The sequence below is a fragment of the Trematomus bernacchii genome, unplaced genomic scaffold (assembly GCF_902827165.1).
Source record: "Trematomus bernacchii unplaced genomic scaffold, fTreBer1.1, whole genome shotgun sequence".
NCBI classification, from domain to species: domain Eukaryota; kingdom Metazoa; phylum Chordata; class Actinopteri; order Perciformes; family Nototheniidae; genus Trematomus; species Trematomus bernacchii.
In genome coordinates, this window is record NW_022987531.1 from 2264848 (window position 1) to 2284567 (window position 19720).

Consider the following 19720-nt stretch of genomic DNA (forward strand, 5'->3'; position numbering starts at 1 on the left):
ATGGCACATTTGGACTAAATGCCTCTAGGGGTTGTTAAAACAATTTGAAATGTGGCATAACATTTCACTTATTGTCCTTCATACTGTTAAGAAAGGGTTATTTACAGACGATATCATCATGAAAGATATTCTGGGTTTTTATCTCGGGCAGATTGGGAGACTCCAAATCTGCTGCGCGTCCATGGCGTGCGTCATTGCGCAGCAGCGCGTCCAGCCCACAGCAGTTACTGGGAATCCGCTGACGGAGCACAACCAGTTGTATGCGCGGATCAGCAGGTGCTGTCTTTGGACCTGGATGGAAGTCAAGGTTGCATCCACGGCGATCTGAGGGGACATTCTTACAGCACGGACTCTTAATTCCAGGATGAGCTGTCATTTATGACATGCTCACCACGGCGTTCGATAATAACAGGTAAAGTTCGGATTTTAACTTTATTATTTATTTATTTATAAAACTGATTTTCCCTTGAAATGCTGGCGGCACCTGTTCATGTTTGCCGCACCTCGAATTTTGGAGACGTTTGTTGTCCGTTTTGTGCGCCTTTTTCCTCACCAGCGCGCCTTTGAATGCAGCGTGCCGTTTCATCCAGACTGGAAACATGAGTCTACTCACGATTCAAACTTTGAAGCATGGAGGGATGATTTAGTTTGAAGCGCGAAAGTCACATTTTACAGGCTATCTCGGTGTTATTTAACAGCCAAATACATGGTTTTCCTGTGTGTGTGTGTGTGTGTGTGTGTGTGTGTGTGTGTGTGTGTGTCTTTCTCTGTCTGTTTGTCTGTCTGTCTATACTTTTCCCTTCAAAAATGTTCTGCTTTAAATTAATTATGTTGCATCACCAGCGCTTGATCCTTTTTTCTCGATGTGAATGAGGGTTAGGAGGTTAACAAGTTTTTAGAATCACCAACATCCAAGTATCCCAACTGTGGACATGCTCATCAAGCTTTAATTGGGCACAGGGGGGATTTTTAAGCATGACAGTTAATAAAGTGACATGAAGGTGAAGGTCAGGAATTAATTTAATGGAGACCCTAGGGGTGAAGTGTGTGTTACTGGGAGACATAAATGCAGAATTTATCAGAGATTAACACTGCAGCCTGTAGACATTCACAAGCCATTATATCATGGGGTATGAGATAGTCCTTATCAACAGTGGTGTCTACTTTGGCCAATCTTCTCCCTCTGCATCAGATAAAAAGCTGTCAAAGTCAACAGGAAAATGCTCCGAGCAATGCTATAATCCCACTGTGATAATAACTAATTAAAATCACGCCAATGCTCCAGGAAGCCTTGTGATGAGTTTCCCAGAGTCCTCCTCTCATTTCTCAAACTATAGCTGCCATATGATGTAATCAGTGAAGTAAACACAGATTGTAAGGCTTACTTAATTGGTGCAGATTATTTTTGTTCAGTCTGTGTATCAAACTGCAAGCTGCCTCTCAGATCGAGCGCTCACAGTGCAGGCTATAGGGAAGGAAGAGGAACGGGATTTACATAAATGAGAGTTGTGTCAAGATAATGGAAAGGCTCTCCGTTATCTTCAAAACTCCAGAGCTGGGGGTGTATTTCCATTCCCTCTCTGATGGTCAATGTAGAGGAATAACAAATAAACAACAAATTAGAGTATTGGAGTACTGTGCCTTTTTGGACAGCATTTGTTTTCATTTGGTTCTCTCCATATTGATTTTTCCTCTTTTTTTTTTCTTACCTGCGTATTGACTGTTTTCTGTGGTCTAGCGAGATAAATGGAGCTGTTGCCTTCTGTCACTGAAGTGGTCTGATTGTGATTTATTTGGAGTTCATCCATTACGTCAGGTGCAGCCCTCGTGACTTTTTTGTACATTTCCACTCAGACTTCAAACACGTGACATGTAAGATTAACCAGGTGCAGGTGCATATTATCATTAGTTGTGTCACATGTGGTTTTGTCTCATGGGACGTTGCCTTGACTCGGTGGCCCAGAGTCATGTGTCACCGGTAATACAATCTGATGGTCCTTCTGGGATTGTCCACTCTTTGGCTGTCACAGTGTCCAGATGTGTCTTCAGATCCACTAGTTTCCCCACAGGCTTTTCTTTTCTAAGAATATACATAACTACATGTGAAATGTGGCCAAAGCCCAGAGGTGGTGCTCCAGAAGCTCTCAAGCAGTTACATACAGTATGTTTTAGTAGATTGTGAGTCCAGTTCATCCTCATTTGTCATAATTTCTTAGATAAATAATTGGAGATATTTGGTATAACACGCATCCAACAAAAAATGGAATCTCAAATGTTACCTAACATAGAAATAAAGGATTCTCCTGTAGATTTTACGAAAGCTTGCTAAATGATGGTGAGCAGGCAGAGGGGTATTAAGTCATCTGAAGAGAGGAAAAAAATGTTTTCACAAAATATTGATTCATTAATTATTTCTTGCTTAAAAAATGTGTGCTCACTGTGTTTGGAGATTGAACTGCCTGCATAATTAAAAATATACAATAGAATGGCGTAAATTGAGTCATAAAAAACGGAGTACTCAAAGACGTGTATAAAAAGCTGTACAATTATTTGATCCATCATTTTGACGTGGTGTGCAGCTTTAGGTGCTGTTTACACGAGAACGCAAACGGTTGTATCCACTACTTTTCTCTTTCGTATAGCCCGTTCGTTCTCACGAGGCCGTAACGGAAATGCGCAAACGGACCCCGCAAACGATAACGCTTCCCAAGGTGGATAGATCTGCAAACGGAACGCTCTGGGGGGCCAAACGGCTCCGTGTGTACGCCCTATACGATCATTTTCCTGATAACGATGAAGCCATAGCCCCGCCTCTCCCCACCTCTGCTGCTCACTGCTGTAGCATGGTCAGTAGCTACTGCTACTGCTACTGACCATGCTACAGATGTTAGTACAACATCTACAGCTCCTGTACCACAACCATCAGCAACAAATGGACATGGAGAATTACATGAACTACATGTTGCTAAATCCACCGTGGGGCATAAACAGAAGGGCAACCATGGCAAGCATGCTCGGGGGTCTTCTTCGCTGCTTTTGGTGTATTTTGTGGCGGAATTAAAGCGCCACTTACAGGCCCGGCATATGTACTAAAGCGTCTCCAGCGCTCCCGAGCGGTCTTGTGTGAACTGAAGACTTTTTTGATATCGTATTTGGTTCGTTTGCGTTTCGTATGCGTTTGCGTGTAAATGGGGTCTTAAAGACTGTATTACCCATGAGCCTCTTCTGCTGTTGCTATATATTTAATCCAGATTAAGAGGCACAAATCACAGCTGTAAAATGCATTCAATCACTTTGTTGTTACACTTGGGAATACAATCAAAAATTGAGTGATAATCCAAAAGGGAATGAAATCTTTCTGCAGATTGTTATAGATGTCTTTACAGTGTAATCCTTAGTTTACCTTTTTACTGAAATGCATACCATACCATTTTACGTACAACTGATTGTAATTTTTACTTTTTATCAAAGAGTCATATAACATTTACCAACAAATAATGTTTTCAGAGTTTCACAGTCCATTAAAGCTGTAGAAGGGCTTCTACTTTGATGTCCTATTGTCTATGGGAAGAATTCAGGACACCCAACTGTGCAGAAAGAAATTCCCCTAATTTAGCAAATCTACAATAGTGAGCTTTATGGTTACCTTTAGATTTATCTAGACTAGCTGTTTCCCTAAAATAATGTGCTCCTGGCATTAGCTTCATTACGAACAAGGGTGATAACGTTCTTCCAATCTACCTCTCTGAAAAAAGGTAAGCATATTTCTTGGAAGAAGTTGGAACTGTTCCATTAAACACGAACCCTCCTGCGTCATTATAACTTAATTTTTATGTTTTTTCCGTCTCTTCCACATTCTCACCACTGTCATTACTGCTGTAATTGCATGCCTGAAGATTTCCACTCATACAGTTTGTTTGATTGGCAACACTGCTGACTCATCCCAATATTAAGGCAGAGGGATGGACACTGGAGACCTTTATGAGATGATGAGAAGTTGAAGTCACTCACAGCCTGAGTGGAGACTTCTAAACCCACAGATGAAACAGGGGAGCAGAGGCCTCCATATAGATAAAATCAGTCCAGGCCCTGATGTTTCTGTGAGACATTTCCTTGGTGGGTTTGAAAAGAGGCTGCAGAAAGTGAAACTGATTCAATTGGGTTGTGCGCTGAGGGAAGTAAAGTCACTTAAAGAGGAATGTTGATTAGAAGGCCCTGCATTTAAAACATCGTCTTTTATAACATAGAAGTATCAATCTACAACAAAGTGAAATAATCAATTTCTCTATTCCACCCCCCTCAAATAAGTGATTCTTTAAGAGCTATTTCTGACCAAATGTACTAGTCGATTCCTTAAAAACATCTGAACTTAGCTTTGAGAAGGAATGCTTTCATGTTATGTTTGTGCAAAGCATATTGGTTTAAATGGACTCTTCTACTCTGTCTCTTTGTATCTATATGTTCTTAGACTATAGATGGATTATGACAAAGAGCCAGGGTTGTATCAAGTCTTATACAGTATTTGTTGGCACAATTTCGAAACATCTTTATTAACATTTTTTCTCGTGACTGATGGGTAGATAATCCGAGATTTATCTTGTAATGTATCATATAGTTTTGTGAAATTAACAATCACAACAGAGTAGCTAAATCTGTTTGGACAGTGGTTGTCTAATCCTGCTAAAGCCATACATTAAATAGCCGGATAATAAAGTATCCAAATCGATCACCTGCTAAAGTGTAGTCAGAGATGACCCCAATGAGAACATTTCTATCATATAGGTTAGAGTTTTGCATCCCTAGAGTTTTGTGAAAGCCTAGAACAAATACTATCCTTATTAGTATAGTGAGAGATCTTTACTTTCCACCATTTTATGAAATGCCTGAAACCTTAGTACAAAATGTATATCCTATTATTCTTTTTTAAATCCAATGCAATTATTTTGCCTAATACATATGTATATGAGTATTTTTTCATAGAAAAACCCCCCTAACCCTGTCTCATAAGAAGAGGAACTTGAAAATCTAGAAAAAACAATTGTGTAGCAGGTTGTGAAACAATAGATACAGAAAATATAGATTTGAATATTCACTTTCAATGTGGTAAATCGATGCTAGTGAAAGTTAATTCTGAAAGATAGCTTGAGTGTCGCAGCTGTGTCAGGGTTGAGTGAAGCAGGCAGGACCCAAATGCAGATTTCAAAGATAATTCCTTTATTCCAAGGTTAAATGTCGAAAACAGAACACTACCCCGTGACACAGTCAAAGACAAACAAGGATCTAACAAAGACAGACAGAAAAACCAGAACTTAAATACACACAAGACTAATCACACAACAAGACACAGGTGAGGAGGGAGGAGAAAACACAGGGGCACCAGGTGAACACAATCAGGAAATCAGACACAGGAGGGCAAACACAGAGGGTGTTTCTCAATCGCGAGTACGCTTGCTTGGTAGCACATGTCTGCCGAGCATCTTGCTTCAGAAGCGAGTCAAGAATACTTCCTGGCATTCGGAAAACAAAGAGAGGAACAGGCTAGCAAGTGTGCAGGTGTGCGTCATATGAGAGGCCCCGCCTTACATTTTCCGCCACAGATTTTGGAAATTGGTCCGTGCGCAAAGCATTGTGGGGATTTTAAGACCGCGGAGTCTACTCATGTGCAGCCTCGATATTTCTCCAAACGGAGTACGCCGGGCTCGGTGGATTTCCAAGTATGCTGGAGATTGGAACAGTACTTCAGCAGCACTCGATGACGTAGTATGCTTGAAATAGTGGCTCTGAAGCAGCTTTACTCGCGATTGAGAAACACCCAGAGACAGGAATCAACAGACAAGACAGGGGGTGTTTCTCAATCGCGAGTACGCTTGCTTGGTAACACATGTCTGCCGAGCATCTTGCTTCAGAAGCGAGTCAAGAATACTTCCTGCCATTCGGAAAACAAAGAGTGGAACAGGCTAGCAAGTGTGCAGGTGTGCGTCATATGAGAGGCCCCGCCTTACATCTTCCGCCACAGGTTTGGGGAAATTGGTCCGTGCGCAAAGCATTGTGGGGATTTTAAGGCCGCGAAGTCTACTCATGTGCACACTCGATATTTCTCCAAACGGAGTACGCCGGGCTCGGTAGATTTCCAAGTATACTGGAGATTGGAACAGTACTTCGGCGGCACTCGATGACGTAGTATGCTTGAAATAGTGGCTCTGAAGCAGCTTTACTCGCGATTGAGAAACACCCAGGGGGTGAACACTTTTCAAAAATAAAACAGGAAACCAGAGACAGAATAAGACAAGACAAAACACAACACAGACAGATCGTGACAAGCTGACTGTTGTCTCCAATTAAATCTCAAACAAGTCAAACTCTTCAATTCATTCAATCAGATTGTATGGATTTCTGGGTGAGCAACATCCAGCAGTTTGGTCATTAATCCGTTTAGACACGGAAAGACTGATACAACGTCAGACTAAGCTACCTTAATGTATTGAGGTATTGAGGCCAGCTGCTAGCTGAGTCTTCGGCTATATCACTCCCGCTATATTTTCTTAAAAAATATATGGATGACTTTACTGTGCCATAATTGACATACCTAAGTAAAGCCCTGTAAACTGTGATCATTATTGTGTAAAATTGTATTGGTTAGCGTTATCTAAAGTCTCACACGACTGCTGTGCCCTCAACGGAAGTGACGATCGCCGCTGTTAGCTAGTTTTCTAACTATGTAATAGTTAGTTGGACCAAATCATTACAGACTTCTCAATTAATCCAGTCAAATTATTGATGGTGGATTCTTATGGACAATAGTATAGGCGTACATTCATTAAATAGTGTAAAAACCAACATCTCCTTTTTTCCCAGAGCAACCACCATTAGGGCTGGTCCTGCCACTTCCGTAACGGAGCCAAGATGGCCATTGCTTATGTGAGAAGTATCTACTGCTCCACATGCGTTCTCTCAAAACCCCAAATGGCTGCTGTGCCCTTTCCAGAAGGGACGTTTGCCACTGTTAGCTACAACGCAACGTTGTAGTTTATTTTACTTAATTGTTACTTCAATTCATTTCACAACATCAAGTAACCCATTCTATGGTTTAGACGTTGAGTTTACAATGTGGCTCATTGTGATGTATACGTCTCAGTGCAAATGCACTTATGCATTCAAAATAGTAGGTCTATGTACAATTGTAAGTATTGTTGTACACAAACTGAGAAAGAGCACGTTTTAATGTCATGTCATTACTAGCTAATAACTTGTGAAAAATGTTAACTTATGAATACATTGTTTTAATGTCACCAACAGTTGTTGCTAGCTAACCAAACATCTGATAATGATTTTCATTTTACTGAAGAAGAGGCATTGGTTCTTTCTTGGTACCCTTAATGCATGTTGCAAAGATTATGAATTAAAGAAAAACATTTTGTCGTCATTCCGACAAGTGTTTAATCAAAACCTGGGAAAATAACAAAATAAATCTTTCCTTGTTTCAAGTGTGCACCGAAACCACTGCAAAGGAAAAAAAAAATCTTGTTGCAATATAGTGTCTGGCTGCTAACGAATCTTGAAAATCACTGCCATCAGCCGGTAGAGAGATGAGAATGAACTGGGGGAAGGGTTGACGTGCTTTTGATGTGACTCATCCAGAATGCCTAGAATAAATACCTTGGGTACAAAGGTTTAGATGAAGTGACTCAGTACTTCCTGACACATCTTTTCTATATTAGCTACTGCCCTTTTCAAGTCAGCTTATAATCAAAATTGCCAGTGGTTTGAGTCACAGCTGAAAGACAGGCTTCATTTTGCAGGGCTGTTACCCATCCTTTCATGTTGGAGTGTCCCTCATGATGATGGTCACTGAGCCTGGGCAGATGCCAGAACAGATTTACTGGGAAACAGAGGCTGAGGAAGAGAGATATCTGTACCATTAAATGAAATTCTGCCTTTGGAGCGAATATTTGCTACTTTAAAGTTTTGGGTTAAAGCAGCAACTTGTCAACACTCAGCTTTTTTAAGTGCACTGTTTTGCAACTGTATGTTTTGTTTTCTCTGTGGGACTGAAACTAAATGAAAGATCTTTTGTTTGACATTACAAAGAAGGTGATTGTCTGCACTAATAATGCCATTCCACTCTCACCACACTTCATGTTTACTGGGAGATTTGCATAACTACTGCAGAGTATCTTCAAAGACAAAAAAATATCTTTCTCATTATGTATTCTCACAAAGATGACGTCCATCAACAAATGCTTTGAATACACCAAATAAGCGAATGTAGCAATGAAGCAATATAAATACTTCATTTGGAAAAGGTAGCTGTTCGACTGTATAATAATGAGACAATACACTGAAACAGAATGGACAGTGTCTTCTGTAAGAAAACAAATAAAAAGAAGGAGCAAATGAGAAACACATTTGCATGCATGTTAACTGTGCTATCAAATTAAAGGTAGGGTAGGTAAGTTTGAGAAACCGGCTGGAGATACACTTTTTGTTATATTCCATGGAATGCTCTTAACATCCCGATAGCAATGAATATCTTAAGTGCTTTGACAAGAAATCCATAAAAAAATGTCATCTGTGGAAGCCGTAGTACTGTAAAAAGCACGACGAATCATCTGAGCCGGCCGGCTAAAATAACTGGAAGGCCTACCTGCCTGTCAGCCTTCCATCTGTGCACAAACTTATCTCGTGCCCTCATTGGTCATGTGCGCGTTCGTGTGTGTTAGAGGAGGGGCTCTATAAGGAAGTGGCAGATTTTCTCCGGTTGTGTATTTTCAAATTCTAGCGATCTCGAGCCGGTTTCTCAAATGTACCTACCCTACCTTTAAGTCGCGATATTGACAACAAAAATAATAAGTAAAATAATAATTTTTTCAACTGATATTGTTTGAAGGCTGCATTCGAAAACAGTTTGGTTGTCAAAATGGCAGGACAAATTTGTACGTTGATTAATTGTTAGAATTTGTACCTTTTCAGTACTGTTTGCGTGGTTGACATATGCAAACACTCTCCAACGGCGTTCCTTTAGGAAAGACACGGTGCAGTTTTGAAAACGCTGTAAATATAAAACCACTAATGTTCCAAAATGAAAGTTTTATCCGCTTATTTTAACAATGTGATCGCATGATTTATTAAGAAATTATTGCATATTTGCTGTAAGCTAGCTAGCTAACGTAGCTAACCTAGTCATTTCAGATATACTGACAAAACACTTACAGTTATGAAACAGTTGGCCAACTTTATAATCCCCAAACGTCACCAAGCGCTCCGGTCCCAGCTGTGTCTTTTGTATTCCCAGTGTTTCTTTTACGCTTTTAGTAAATGCTGTGCATGTATCGTAACGTTGGTGAACACGTCTCTTCATTTGCATGTGTTTTGGCACATTTGCGTCCTGTTATAAACTGCAGCGCGTTTCTCCTAATGGAAGTGTTTTCAGCCACCTTATTTTATATGTAGTGAATCAATACTAAAATGAAAAGTCAAATGAAATAAGGCTACAAAGGCTTGTCTGAAATCAATGTGTCTTTTTTTTTACTTTGTTTATTGATCAAACAATATCTACTGACACTGACAGATTATTCAATTACACTTCATAGAGAGAAAACAAACAAATATATTGTTTTCTCATTTACTGTCCATCACTTCGACTCACAGAGTATCTAGGACACAAACAATTTTACATCTCATCATTTTTATGATGGAAGATACAAAGGGATCCTACAAGCATGTGGCATGGATTCAGTTTATAAGAGTATTTTCTCACATGCAATCATGTTTTTCTTTTCATTGCACTGGAGGAAAACCTAATTTGGATCAATATGTGATGGGTGATGCTGCCATGTATGCACCGGAGCATGCAAATTGTCTTTGGATGCATTCCACTCCAAAAAGCACTCTTAAAGAAGCAGATCTATATAATCCACATTGACTGCAGTACATGATTCACACATGGAGTGTTGCATCTTTTTTCAATCACTTCGGTTGGTTTTGAAAAATACTTCAATGTTTTGGACTCTCAATATATAACTATTATTGAAACTCTTTTGAAAACATACAAAAAATAGATTCAGTGAAGCTTTAAATTGTTTCAGGTTATGTTCTGTAATGTACTGCCTGAGAAGCTTCCATGTGAGTGGGAGTCATTCATTCCTTGTAATATCTAACCAGGCTGCATGCATAATCATTTATAATGGCAGTCCGCAGTAGGGGTCCACTAATGCTAATACTAAGTCTGGCACTTTAAGCTTAGAACTTGATGAAAAGTAATAATGCATGTAATTGAAGTATTTCAACTCCGAAATAGCACCTTAATTAATACTTGAAGAAGAAATGAATCAGAATTTCTATCAAAATATGTTTTTACCCTCTAACCCTGCTTCTCTCTTAGTTTATACTCTCCATTGCATCAGCGCAAAAATAACTCCATTTACATTTGTTTTTTTATTATGCTTTTTAATCATGTAATCCCTTTTTCTGCCATTGTACAGCATTTCACAAGTATTGCTTCAGCAGCAGCTTTGCATTTTACATCATGGTAATAAGGTTTACATCATGGTAATAAGGGATTTTTACAAATGTAGCACACTTCACTGGACCACCACAGACAGCTGCTTCTGCACATGAGTTATACACGGATACTGTTTTAATGTTAAGCTCTCACAAAGTCAACTAACCCACAGATATACAAGGCAAAATCCTAATTTAAGGCCTGGGGTTTAAGATACTGTTTATGTTGTACAAGCCCTTTCTGAATCTAGATATATGTTGCAACAATATTTATACCCTATCCTCCCCAGCTCCATACTATTTCAAATGCATTCTGTGTATACCTGTTGTTCTGCCCTTACAGCGCGTATCCCTATGCGTAGCTAGACAGTTAGCTAACATTTAAAAGTCCTCCAATAAAGATGCATGGTTTTCTTTCTTGACTTTACTATTCTTCTTTTACTTTGTAAAACTGTAACAATACAGAAATAAAACACATATAAGTATGCAGGCTTTACATAACATATAAGTAGCATTGTACAAACGACACACATACTACTATTAAAGGAATTAGCTATCATTAGCATCACTATTAGCTAGAAATAGCACAGATCACCATTAGCTCAATTAGCACACATTAAACTAGCTTCAGACCAAAAGTTACACACTTCAAACATTCTGCACATGAATAACTCACAGACAAATAGTCTCCAAGGCTCAAGCATCACAGACACGAACACAGTTTACATGACGTCTCTGCTCCATGTGTTGATCTCCGTGCTCCGTTTACAAAGATCCTCGCAAAGCAGCAAGCGCTCACTCTGACAAGCCCCCAGCAAACCAACAAAACCAAGGAGCGCTCACTCTGAGCCAAAAAACATGTCCCAACTCTATAAACATAGAAATAGGCAGCACACTCCCCGCTTGAGATAATAACATTATATCACGACAAATACAATTGAACTTGAAAGGGAATGTCCACTGAAAACAACATATTAAGAGTTCTTTCTCTAAGACTCTGCAAGAAGGACAACAATTTCTGTTACAGGCCTAAGGAACACCTTGGCTGTCCCGTCCTTCACAATCCGCACTTCTACTTTGCGGACCCTCTTGTCACTGCTTGGAAAAGTCTTAACAACCAATCCCATTGGCCATTCGTTCCTATGGGCTTGACTGTCTTTGAGAAGGACGACGTCTCCTTCTTTGACGTTCGGCTTGTCTTGCGTCCACTTCCTGCGGCTCTGCAGAGTAGACAGATACTCTCCTTTCCATCTCTTCCAAAAGGTGTCGGCAAGGCACTGAACTTGCTTCCATTGCTTTCCGAACAACTGAGCTGTATCGAAGTTTCCAGGAGGTGCTGAAACTGCACTCATTTTTTGAGTCAGGAGCATTGAGGGGGTTAGAACTGCAGGCATATCTGGGTCAGTAGACACAGACACAAGGGGTCTTGCGTTGATGATCGCCATCACCTCTGCCATGAAAGTGCTCAAAACCTCATGTGTAAGACGTACTGATCCCGTCTGAAGCAACATTGCATCCAGAATGCGCCTGGCTACTCCGATGAGCCGCTCCCAGGAACCACCCATGTGGGAGGCATGAGGGGGGTTGAAAACCCAAGAGCATCCTTTCTCCTGGAGGTACTTCCTGATTAATGTGTCGTCTGTGTTAATCCTTAACTCTTTTGAAGCCCCGACGAAGTTAGTCCCTCTGTCAGAGCGCAGGAGCTTTGCTGGACCACGAACAGAGAAAAATCTTCTTAAGGCATTGATAAAACTGTCTGTTGACATGGATTCAATCAGTTCAATATGCACCGCTCTGGTAGACATGCATGTGAAGAGCAAAGCCCAGCGTTTGCTGTCTGCAGCCCCTCCTCTTGTGCGTCGTGTCATGACCAACCACGGCCCAAAAACATCCAGTCCAACATTGGTGAACGGAGGTTCGGGGTGTTAGTCTGTCAGCTGGCAGATCCGCCATCTTCTGATCTTCCAACCTTCCTCGCAATTTGCGGCAGGTAACACACTTGTGGATGACAGAAGATACCAGATGTTTACTCCCAACTATCCAGTATCCAGCTGCTCGAATAGCTCCTTCTGTAAAGTGTCGCCCTTGGTGAGCTACTTTTTCATGGAAGTATCTGACAAGCAGTGTGGCGATGTGATGATTGCGTGGAATGATCAGAGGGTGTTTTTCTTCTTCTGACAGCTCAGCCAATGAAAGACGACCTCCAACACGAAGAAGACCATCTTTATCCACAAATGGATTGAGCTTCTCAAGTGTGTTTTGCTTGGACCAAGTCTGTCCGTCTTCAAGACATTTGAATTCCTCTTTGAAGGCCTTGTGCTGGACAGAGCGGATGATCAAAACCTTGGCTTGTGAGAGTTCACTTATGCTGATTGTTTCTCCGAAACATTCCCATCCTTTCTTTCTTGCTTCGTCAGCCTTGCTTTTGAAGGAAGCGGCAACATGAATGAGTCTGGCTATGATCTGACAGAGCTTTTGCCAGCTTGAGCATCGCTCAAAGTGTTGAGAGCTCAACATGAACTCTGATACCTTGGTTGCCAGTGTAGACACTTCAGGACGTATCTCGTTGTCGGCTTCAGGCTCAATAAGGCTGAAGAGGTAAGGTTCAAGTGTCTCTACTGATGTATCCTGATACAGGAAGGCCGGACCTGGGAGCCAGCTGCTGTGTTGGAGTTGAGCTGCAGGTATAGACCTGGTGGCATGATCTGCAGGATTCAGGTCTGTTGGCACATAGAACCATTGGTCTGGGTTGGAGGATCTCCTTATCTGAGTCACTCTGTTGGAAACATACATGTAAAACCTTCTTGTGCAGTTGTGTATATATCCAAGCACAATCTTGCTGTCAGTGAAGAACTTCACTGCATCTACTTCAATGTCTATCTCATCTCGGATCAGCTCGTAAAGTTCCACAGCTAGCACAGCTGCACAGAGCTCCAGACGTGGAACAGTGTGGGCAGGGCGAGGTGCCAATTTTGACTTCCCCATGACAAATCCAACATGATAATGACCTTCAACATCAGCAGCTCTCAAGTACGCCACAGCTCCTATGGCAATAGTGGAAGCATCTGAGAAGATGCACAGTTCCTTTCTCTGTGTTGAGGCAAGTGAGATTGGAATGTAACACCTCTTGATGTGCAGCTCTTCAAGAGCCTTCAGTGAGTCCTTCCACTGGTTCCACTCTGTTTCCATTTTTGGGAGGAGAGGAGCATCCCACTCACTCTGTTCAGATGACAGTTCTCGGACTAGAGCTTTCCCTTTCATTGTTATAGGAGCTACAAACCCCAAAGGGTCATACAAACTGTTCACAGTTGACAGCACACCTCTTCGTGTGAATGGTTTCTCTTCACGGGACACCAGGTAAGTGAAACTGTCTGTTTTGTGTACAGTCACAGAGGCTTTGTTGCTTGGTGTGGATATAATAAAGCTTGGATCGTTCTTAATCTTTGCTTGTTGCTGGACAAACTTGGCGAATACAGAGAAAGGAGGGAAGGCTACTCTGTAATCCTCCTTGTACTTGCTTCCAATGCTGGTCCACCTCTCTTGCAGATTATAGGGAAGCTTTTCCACTATTTCTCTTACCCCACGAGCTGTATCTAGGTACGAAAGCCCTGGCAGAGCACCTTCGTCCTTAGCACACTCAAGTTCGAGGAGAATGTCGCCGAGTTCTCTCAGTTTAGCATTGTCTTTGTTGGTGAGCTTCGGAAAGTGTTCTATTTTCTTGAGCAGTGCGTCTTCAATGACCTCTGGCGCCCCATAACACTCTTCAAGACGTTGCCAGACCATGTTCACACCTGCTGCAGGATTGAGTACGTGTACTGCACGAATTCTCTTTGCTTGTTGCATGGAGTCGGGCCCTAGCCACTTAGTCATCAAATCTAGCTCTTCTCTGGCTGTGAGATTCAAGTCCTTAGTGGCACTTATAAAGGAGGCTTTCCACGACCAGTAATTTTCAGGCTTGTCATCGAATTGAAGAAGACCTGCACTCACCATTTCTTTTCTGATGAGGTATCTTGCGAAGTCTTGTGCACTTTGTGACTCATACTGTTGATCAGCATGCTTCGGAGTACTGTGAGGGTAAGTATTTGATGTCGGTTCATTTTTTAAGTCTTTGTAGACTGACTTAGCTTGAGGTGGTTCAAACGTCTTTATTTTTCTTTCCTGTGCCTCCACTGCTACCTGTGTATGATGCGTTCCGGAACAGGTGTACTGAGACTGAGCTTGAACATATTTGGAAGTGCGTTGGACTGCACTGAAGCGCTCACCTTCAACAATGGGTTCTCGACTTAGCTTCACACTTTCAGCATCTGCTTCTTCATAAGCTGCAGCTTCAGCTTCAGCTGCAGCTGCAGCTCTTTGGCACTGGAGCAGATGTAGACTGGCGTCAAAGTCAGCTTTTTGCTTTTCCAGGTCTGCCCTCTGTTTCATCACGTCAGCTTCTTTTTCAGCATAAGCTAATTGAGCATGAGCTGCTTTTGCCTTGGCATAGGCTTTCGTGGCTGACGAACTTGTTGCTGATGATCGCTGAGACGATCTAGAGGCTGCTCTGGATGAATATGACTTAGCATCAGAGGCTTGAGGATGTTCTTGCCACTTGGCCGTTTGATCCACAGTCTCTGCTTGCTGTTCTCCACTTGCTTCTTTGTGCGTAGTGGTGTCTTCATTATTATAGTTTTTCCCTGAGCGTAGACTCATGTTGGCTGTGTAGTGTACTATTACTTGAACCCGCCGTGCTCTTGTCTTTTTACTGTTCTGCCCTTACAGCGCGTATCCCTATGCGTAGCTAGACAGTTAGCTAACAGCGCGTATCCCTATGCGTAGCTAGACAGTTAGCTAACATTTAAAAGTCCTCCAATAAAGATGCATGGTTTTCTTTCTTGACTTTACTGTTCTTCTTTTACTTTGTAAAACTGTAACAATACAGAAATAAAACACATATAAGTATGCAGGCTTTACATAACATATAAGTAGCATTGTACAAACGACACACATACTACTATTAAAGGAATTAGCTATCATTAGCATCACTATTAGCTAGAAATAGCACAGATCACCATTAGCTCAATTAGCACACATTAAACTAGCTTCAGACCAAAAGTTACACACTTCAAACATTCTGCACATGAATAACTCACAGACAAATAGTCTCCAAGGCTCAAGCATCACAGACACGAACACAGTTTACATGACGTCTCTGCTCCATGTGTTGATCTCCGTGCTCCGTTTACAAAGATCCTCGCAAAGCAGCAAGCGCTCACTCTGACAAGCCCCCAGCAAACCAACAAAACCAAGGAGCGCTCACTCTGAGCCAAAAAACATGTCCCAACTCTATAAACATAGAAATAGGCAGCACACCTGTAATAAATGCAAAATACCCCAATGTCCCCTCTGACTGTAGGATGTATTCAGGGTTGTCAATTAATATATAAGGGAAATTAAAACATATATGCTGAATTTCGACTGCATGCATTAATTACATGAACAGGATTGCTCATGAGTTATAATGCAATGCTATTGAATGAGCTTAGCTGCACTAAACATAAACTTCCCTGGGACATTCATTTAATTAATTATAATTAGTTTCAGCATTGCAAAAAGTTCTACTTATAGCTGTGTGCAGTCTGTTTTGGTCCATGTGTTCATGCTTGGCTCCAAATATTACTGCTTGTGCAGAGCTGGAGCTGCGGGAATTGTCAGGAGTGTCAGGAAATCTTGTTCTGAATTCAAATCTGGAGAAATGTACTTTGCATATTGTAGTTTTTTTACTGTGGTGTGCATTTGTGCACAGCAGCTTAGACTTCTTACACTGACAGAATTGCATAAAGACAGCATAGGCTTGATGGTAAAGTCCATTGTCAATTAAGTAGTTGAGGTGGGACCGAGTCATTGTCTCACAATTAAACCCTAGGTCAAGACGCGCAAGTACAGAGTCTAGACCAAAGTCGTGAACTTTGACTTTTGAGAAGGTCATCTTAATGGAACAAAGTAATTCATTTTCAATTACGTTTATTTTGGTGAAATATGCAAGAAATCAAAGTATCTTAAACAGTTTAACAAACATTTAACATTGCAATTAGTGCCCTTGGAGATTTGATAGTAATGCATTGTGGGTATGCAGTGTGGTTGATGCCATACGACAGCTACTCTATTCAATGTTACCTACATTCAGAAAAACTGTCTTGTATGCAATCTGTTTGTTAACCTAATTTTTTTGCATAGGATTCACAGGTTTTTCATGAAATGTCAAAATGTGAAACCTCCTTATTGTGATGTCTCAAGACATACTTTTCATCAAGTTCTAAGCTTAAAGTGCCAGACTTAAGACAGACAGAGGAGTTTTTGTAGTCACCAGTAAATAGAAGTCATTGTACTGTTGAGAGAATGTCCTTCATGTGCCTAGTACTAATACAGTTCGGAAAGATGTCTGTCATGTAAGTGTCTGAGTGTAAAATAACCAAATGGTACTTTGCAGCAATGGTTGTTACCTGTCTGAGAGATATCATCAATAGTTGTGGAACCGTAAAGATTAAAGATGGGAAAAGATTGCACATGCCATCCTGTGATGCGTTCCAGACTCACTGGATCAGCACAAACACTATCTGACATCCTCGCTGAGATGCAGCAAACTATTTAGCTTTCAAAGGGAGCAAAATCCATATCTTCTGTAACTACCGTCATCTCTTGCATCTCTCTAAATTGCGTGTTGTTGTCCTTTGTGTGCTTTTACCGCAGATAAACTCCACCTGGCGTCTGGACTCTTCTTGCAGCAATGACTCCGTATGTATCCGGAGGGACCGTGTTCACCATCCTGCTCATCTGCAGGTAAGACTGTTTACAGAGATACAACGGCTGAAAGGTAAAGGCAGGGAGTGACATTGGATTTTAATCCATCTAATCTAACAAGACAAGGCTCGGTATGCGGGGATCTGAGCAGTGATGTAATGAAACTAAGTACATTTACTCAAGTACTGTACTTAAATACATTTTTTAGCTACTTTCAGTTTATGCTACTTCTACTCCACTACAACTCAGAGGTAAATGGTGTACTTTTAATCCACTACATTCATGTTGTACCTTTAGTTACTTTACAGATGTGGATGAATGATGTGAAATATAATCAAGTGTTAAATCAGACTTTAGTTCCACCTGGAGTAAATCCACAAGCTACCCTGCAGTATACAAAGTCATTCAAACTAGCTGCACCTTTACCAGCTTCGAGAACACTTTAATGATCAATCATTATAAAACATATCATATATATTATTCTGACATGGGCCAATGTGCATAATGAGTACTTTTACTTTTGGTACTTTAAGTATATATATATATATTTTTTATTAAATATATTTTCTATTGACATTTGGCAGCAAACAATTACACATTGTTTTTTCAAGACATAATATTTGTACATTTTAAGTTTGTCTGTCCGAAATGCCTTTTTCTTTTTTTTACACAAAGATAAAATAAAGACAGTAAAAAGTACGAACAATACTAACATTAGGGAGTGATTTCACAGTAAAATCATACGTTTGTAAAAATCAAATCTGGCCTATGAGGTTTTACGAAATCAGTCCACTTTCTCCATCGTGACACAAATAGTTCCAGTTTGTGATTGACAGATGATGTTATCCTCTCCATTTTGTAAATGTCCATTGTAATATCCATCCATGCGTTTAAAGTTGGGCTATCAGGTGATAACCACTTCTTTGTAAAAGCTTTTTTACTCGCCACCAGCAACAGATTTAATAAATATTTGTCTTTTTTAGTCCATTCTTGAGGTATGAGTCCAAAGAACAACGTCTTACTCTCCATAGGCACATGCCATTTGAAAATATCTTGTAAGGCTTTATGTATCTCTCTCCAAAAGACCTCAATAACAGGGCAGTCCCAGAAAACGTGATAATGATTTGCATTTGAATTTCCACATTTTCTCCAGCAGTCTGGGGAGTTACCACCATAGTGAGACTTCTGAGAGGCTTTTCCAACCAAACTCCCTCCAGTTATGTGAACTGGTACATTTCCACTGATATTTCCATATTGTTGTCCATTCCTCCTCAGATATGATAACCCCTCCTTCCTTCTCCCACTTGGATTTCACATATATGGTTGAGTGTATTTTAAGATTCAACATTCGATAGAACTCGATTTCATACATACATGAAATAACTTTGCTATCTGTTTTTGAATCGTATGCTTTTTTAAATAGTTCTATCACACCTGTACTTGACTCTGTTATAGTTTTAACCTTTTTGTTAACATAATGCCGCATCTGTAAGTATCGATAGAAGTCTTGTTTTTCTAATAGGAATGTCTCTTTAAGCATTTCAAAACTAAACAGCATTCCCTCTTTAATTATGTTGCAAAGAGCAGTTATTCCTTTGACTGTCCAATCCTTGAATCTAGTGTCTCATTTATTAGGAGTAAAGTTGTTGTCAAATGCACACCATTTCAGAATTGTAATATGTTCCTCTAATTTATACTCAGTTATGACTGTGTTCCATACTTTAAGAGTCAGTTTTACCCATGGATTTTCAATGTTATGTATGTAGCCCTGTAGGTCGCTGTCAGCTATGATTGCTTGTATGGGAATGGATAATATTTTCTCTTCCATGGTTTTCCATTGGGCATCATACGATGGATTGCACCAGCATACCATGGGCCTCAGCTGTGCGGCCCGGTAATACTCTTCAGGGAAGGTAGAGCCCACCCCCCCTTTTCTTTTGCTAATTTCGAGTTTTAAAACAAATTCTAGGTCTTTTAGCCTGCCATATATACCTTGATATTATTCTGTCCCACTCGTTAAATTGTTTTTGGTTAATCTCTAAGGTCTGGAACAAATAAAGTAGTCTTGGCAGTATGTTCATTTTGATGGATTCAATTCTTGAGCTGAGACTAAAGAAAGGGATTAGGTTCCATCTAGCTATGTCCTCCTTAATCTTTTTGTTTAAAGGTGAGTAATTGTATTCTGATATTTATGAAAGATCCTTTGGTATTATAACGCCTAAATATTTGAAATGCTCTGTGTGCCATGCCAAAGGGTATCTATTTCTAATTTCACCTGGTGGGCTGTAGTTGTAAGTAAGCAATTGTGTTTTAGCAATATTGACCTTGTATCCTGACAGTCGACCATATTGTTCAAGTGATTGCATCAATTTAGGGAGAGAGTTTGTTGGTTGAGCCAAAATAAACTAAATGTCGTCCACGTAGCAAGCCAGTTTGTGTT

The 19720-nt window shown here is 40.5% G+C and overlaps 2 protein-coding genes across 2 annotated transcripts in view; one reads left to right on the top strand and one right to left on the bottom strand.

The window, feature by feature from the left end:
- Positions 1–265: 265 nt before the first annotated feature.
- Positions 266–19720, top strand: part of LOC117476109 (gamma-aminobutyric acid receptor subunit pi) — a 108110-nt gene continuing 88655 nt past the window's right edge. Inside the window, exons 1-2 of the mRNA XM_034122486.1 lie at positions 266–412; positions 17230–17319. Coding sequence (XP_033978377.1) covers positions 17267–17319 — 53 coding nt within the window. The 5' untranslated portion in view covers positions 266–412; positions 17230–17266. The remainder of the gene's footprint in view (positions 413–17229; positions 17320–19720) is intronic.
- Positions 10933–12416, bottom strand: LOC117476110. The gene is made up of 2 exons (XM_034122487.1): positions 11177–12416; positions 10933–10951 (listed from the first exon to the last, which is right to left on the bottom strand). Exon 1 carries the CDS (start codon positions 12366–12368, stop codon positions 11490–11492), a length of 879 nt encoding a protein of 292 aa, XP_033978378.1. The 5' UTR covers positions 12369–12416; the 3' UTR covers positions 10933–10951; positions 11177–11489.

Bases quoted from the DNA above. Each gene is read 5' to 3' on its own strand.
- LOC117476110 (XM_034122487.1), bottom strand. From the start codon at position 12,368: ATGACACGACGCACAAGAGGAGGGGCTGCAGACAGCAAACGCTGGGCT.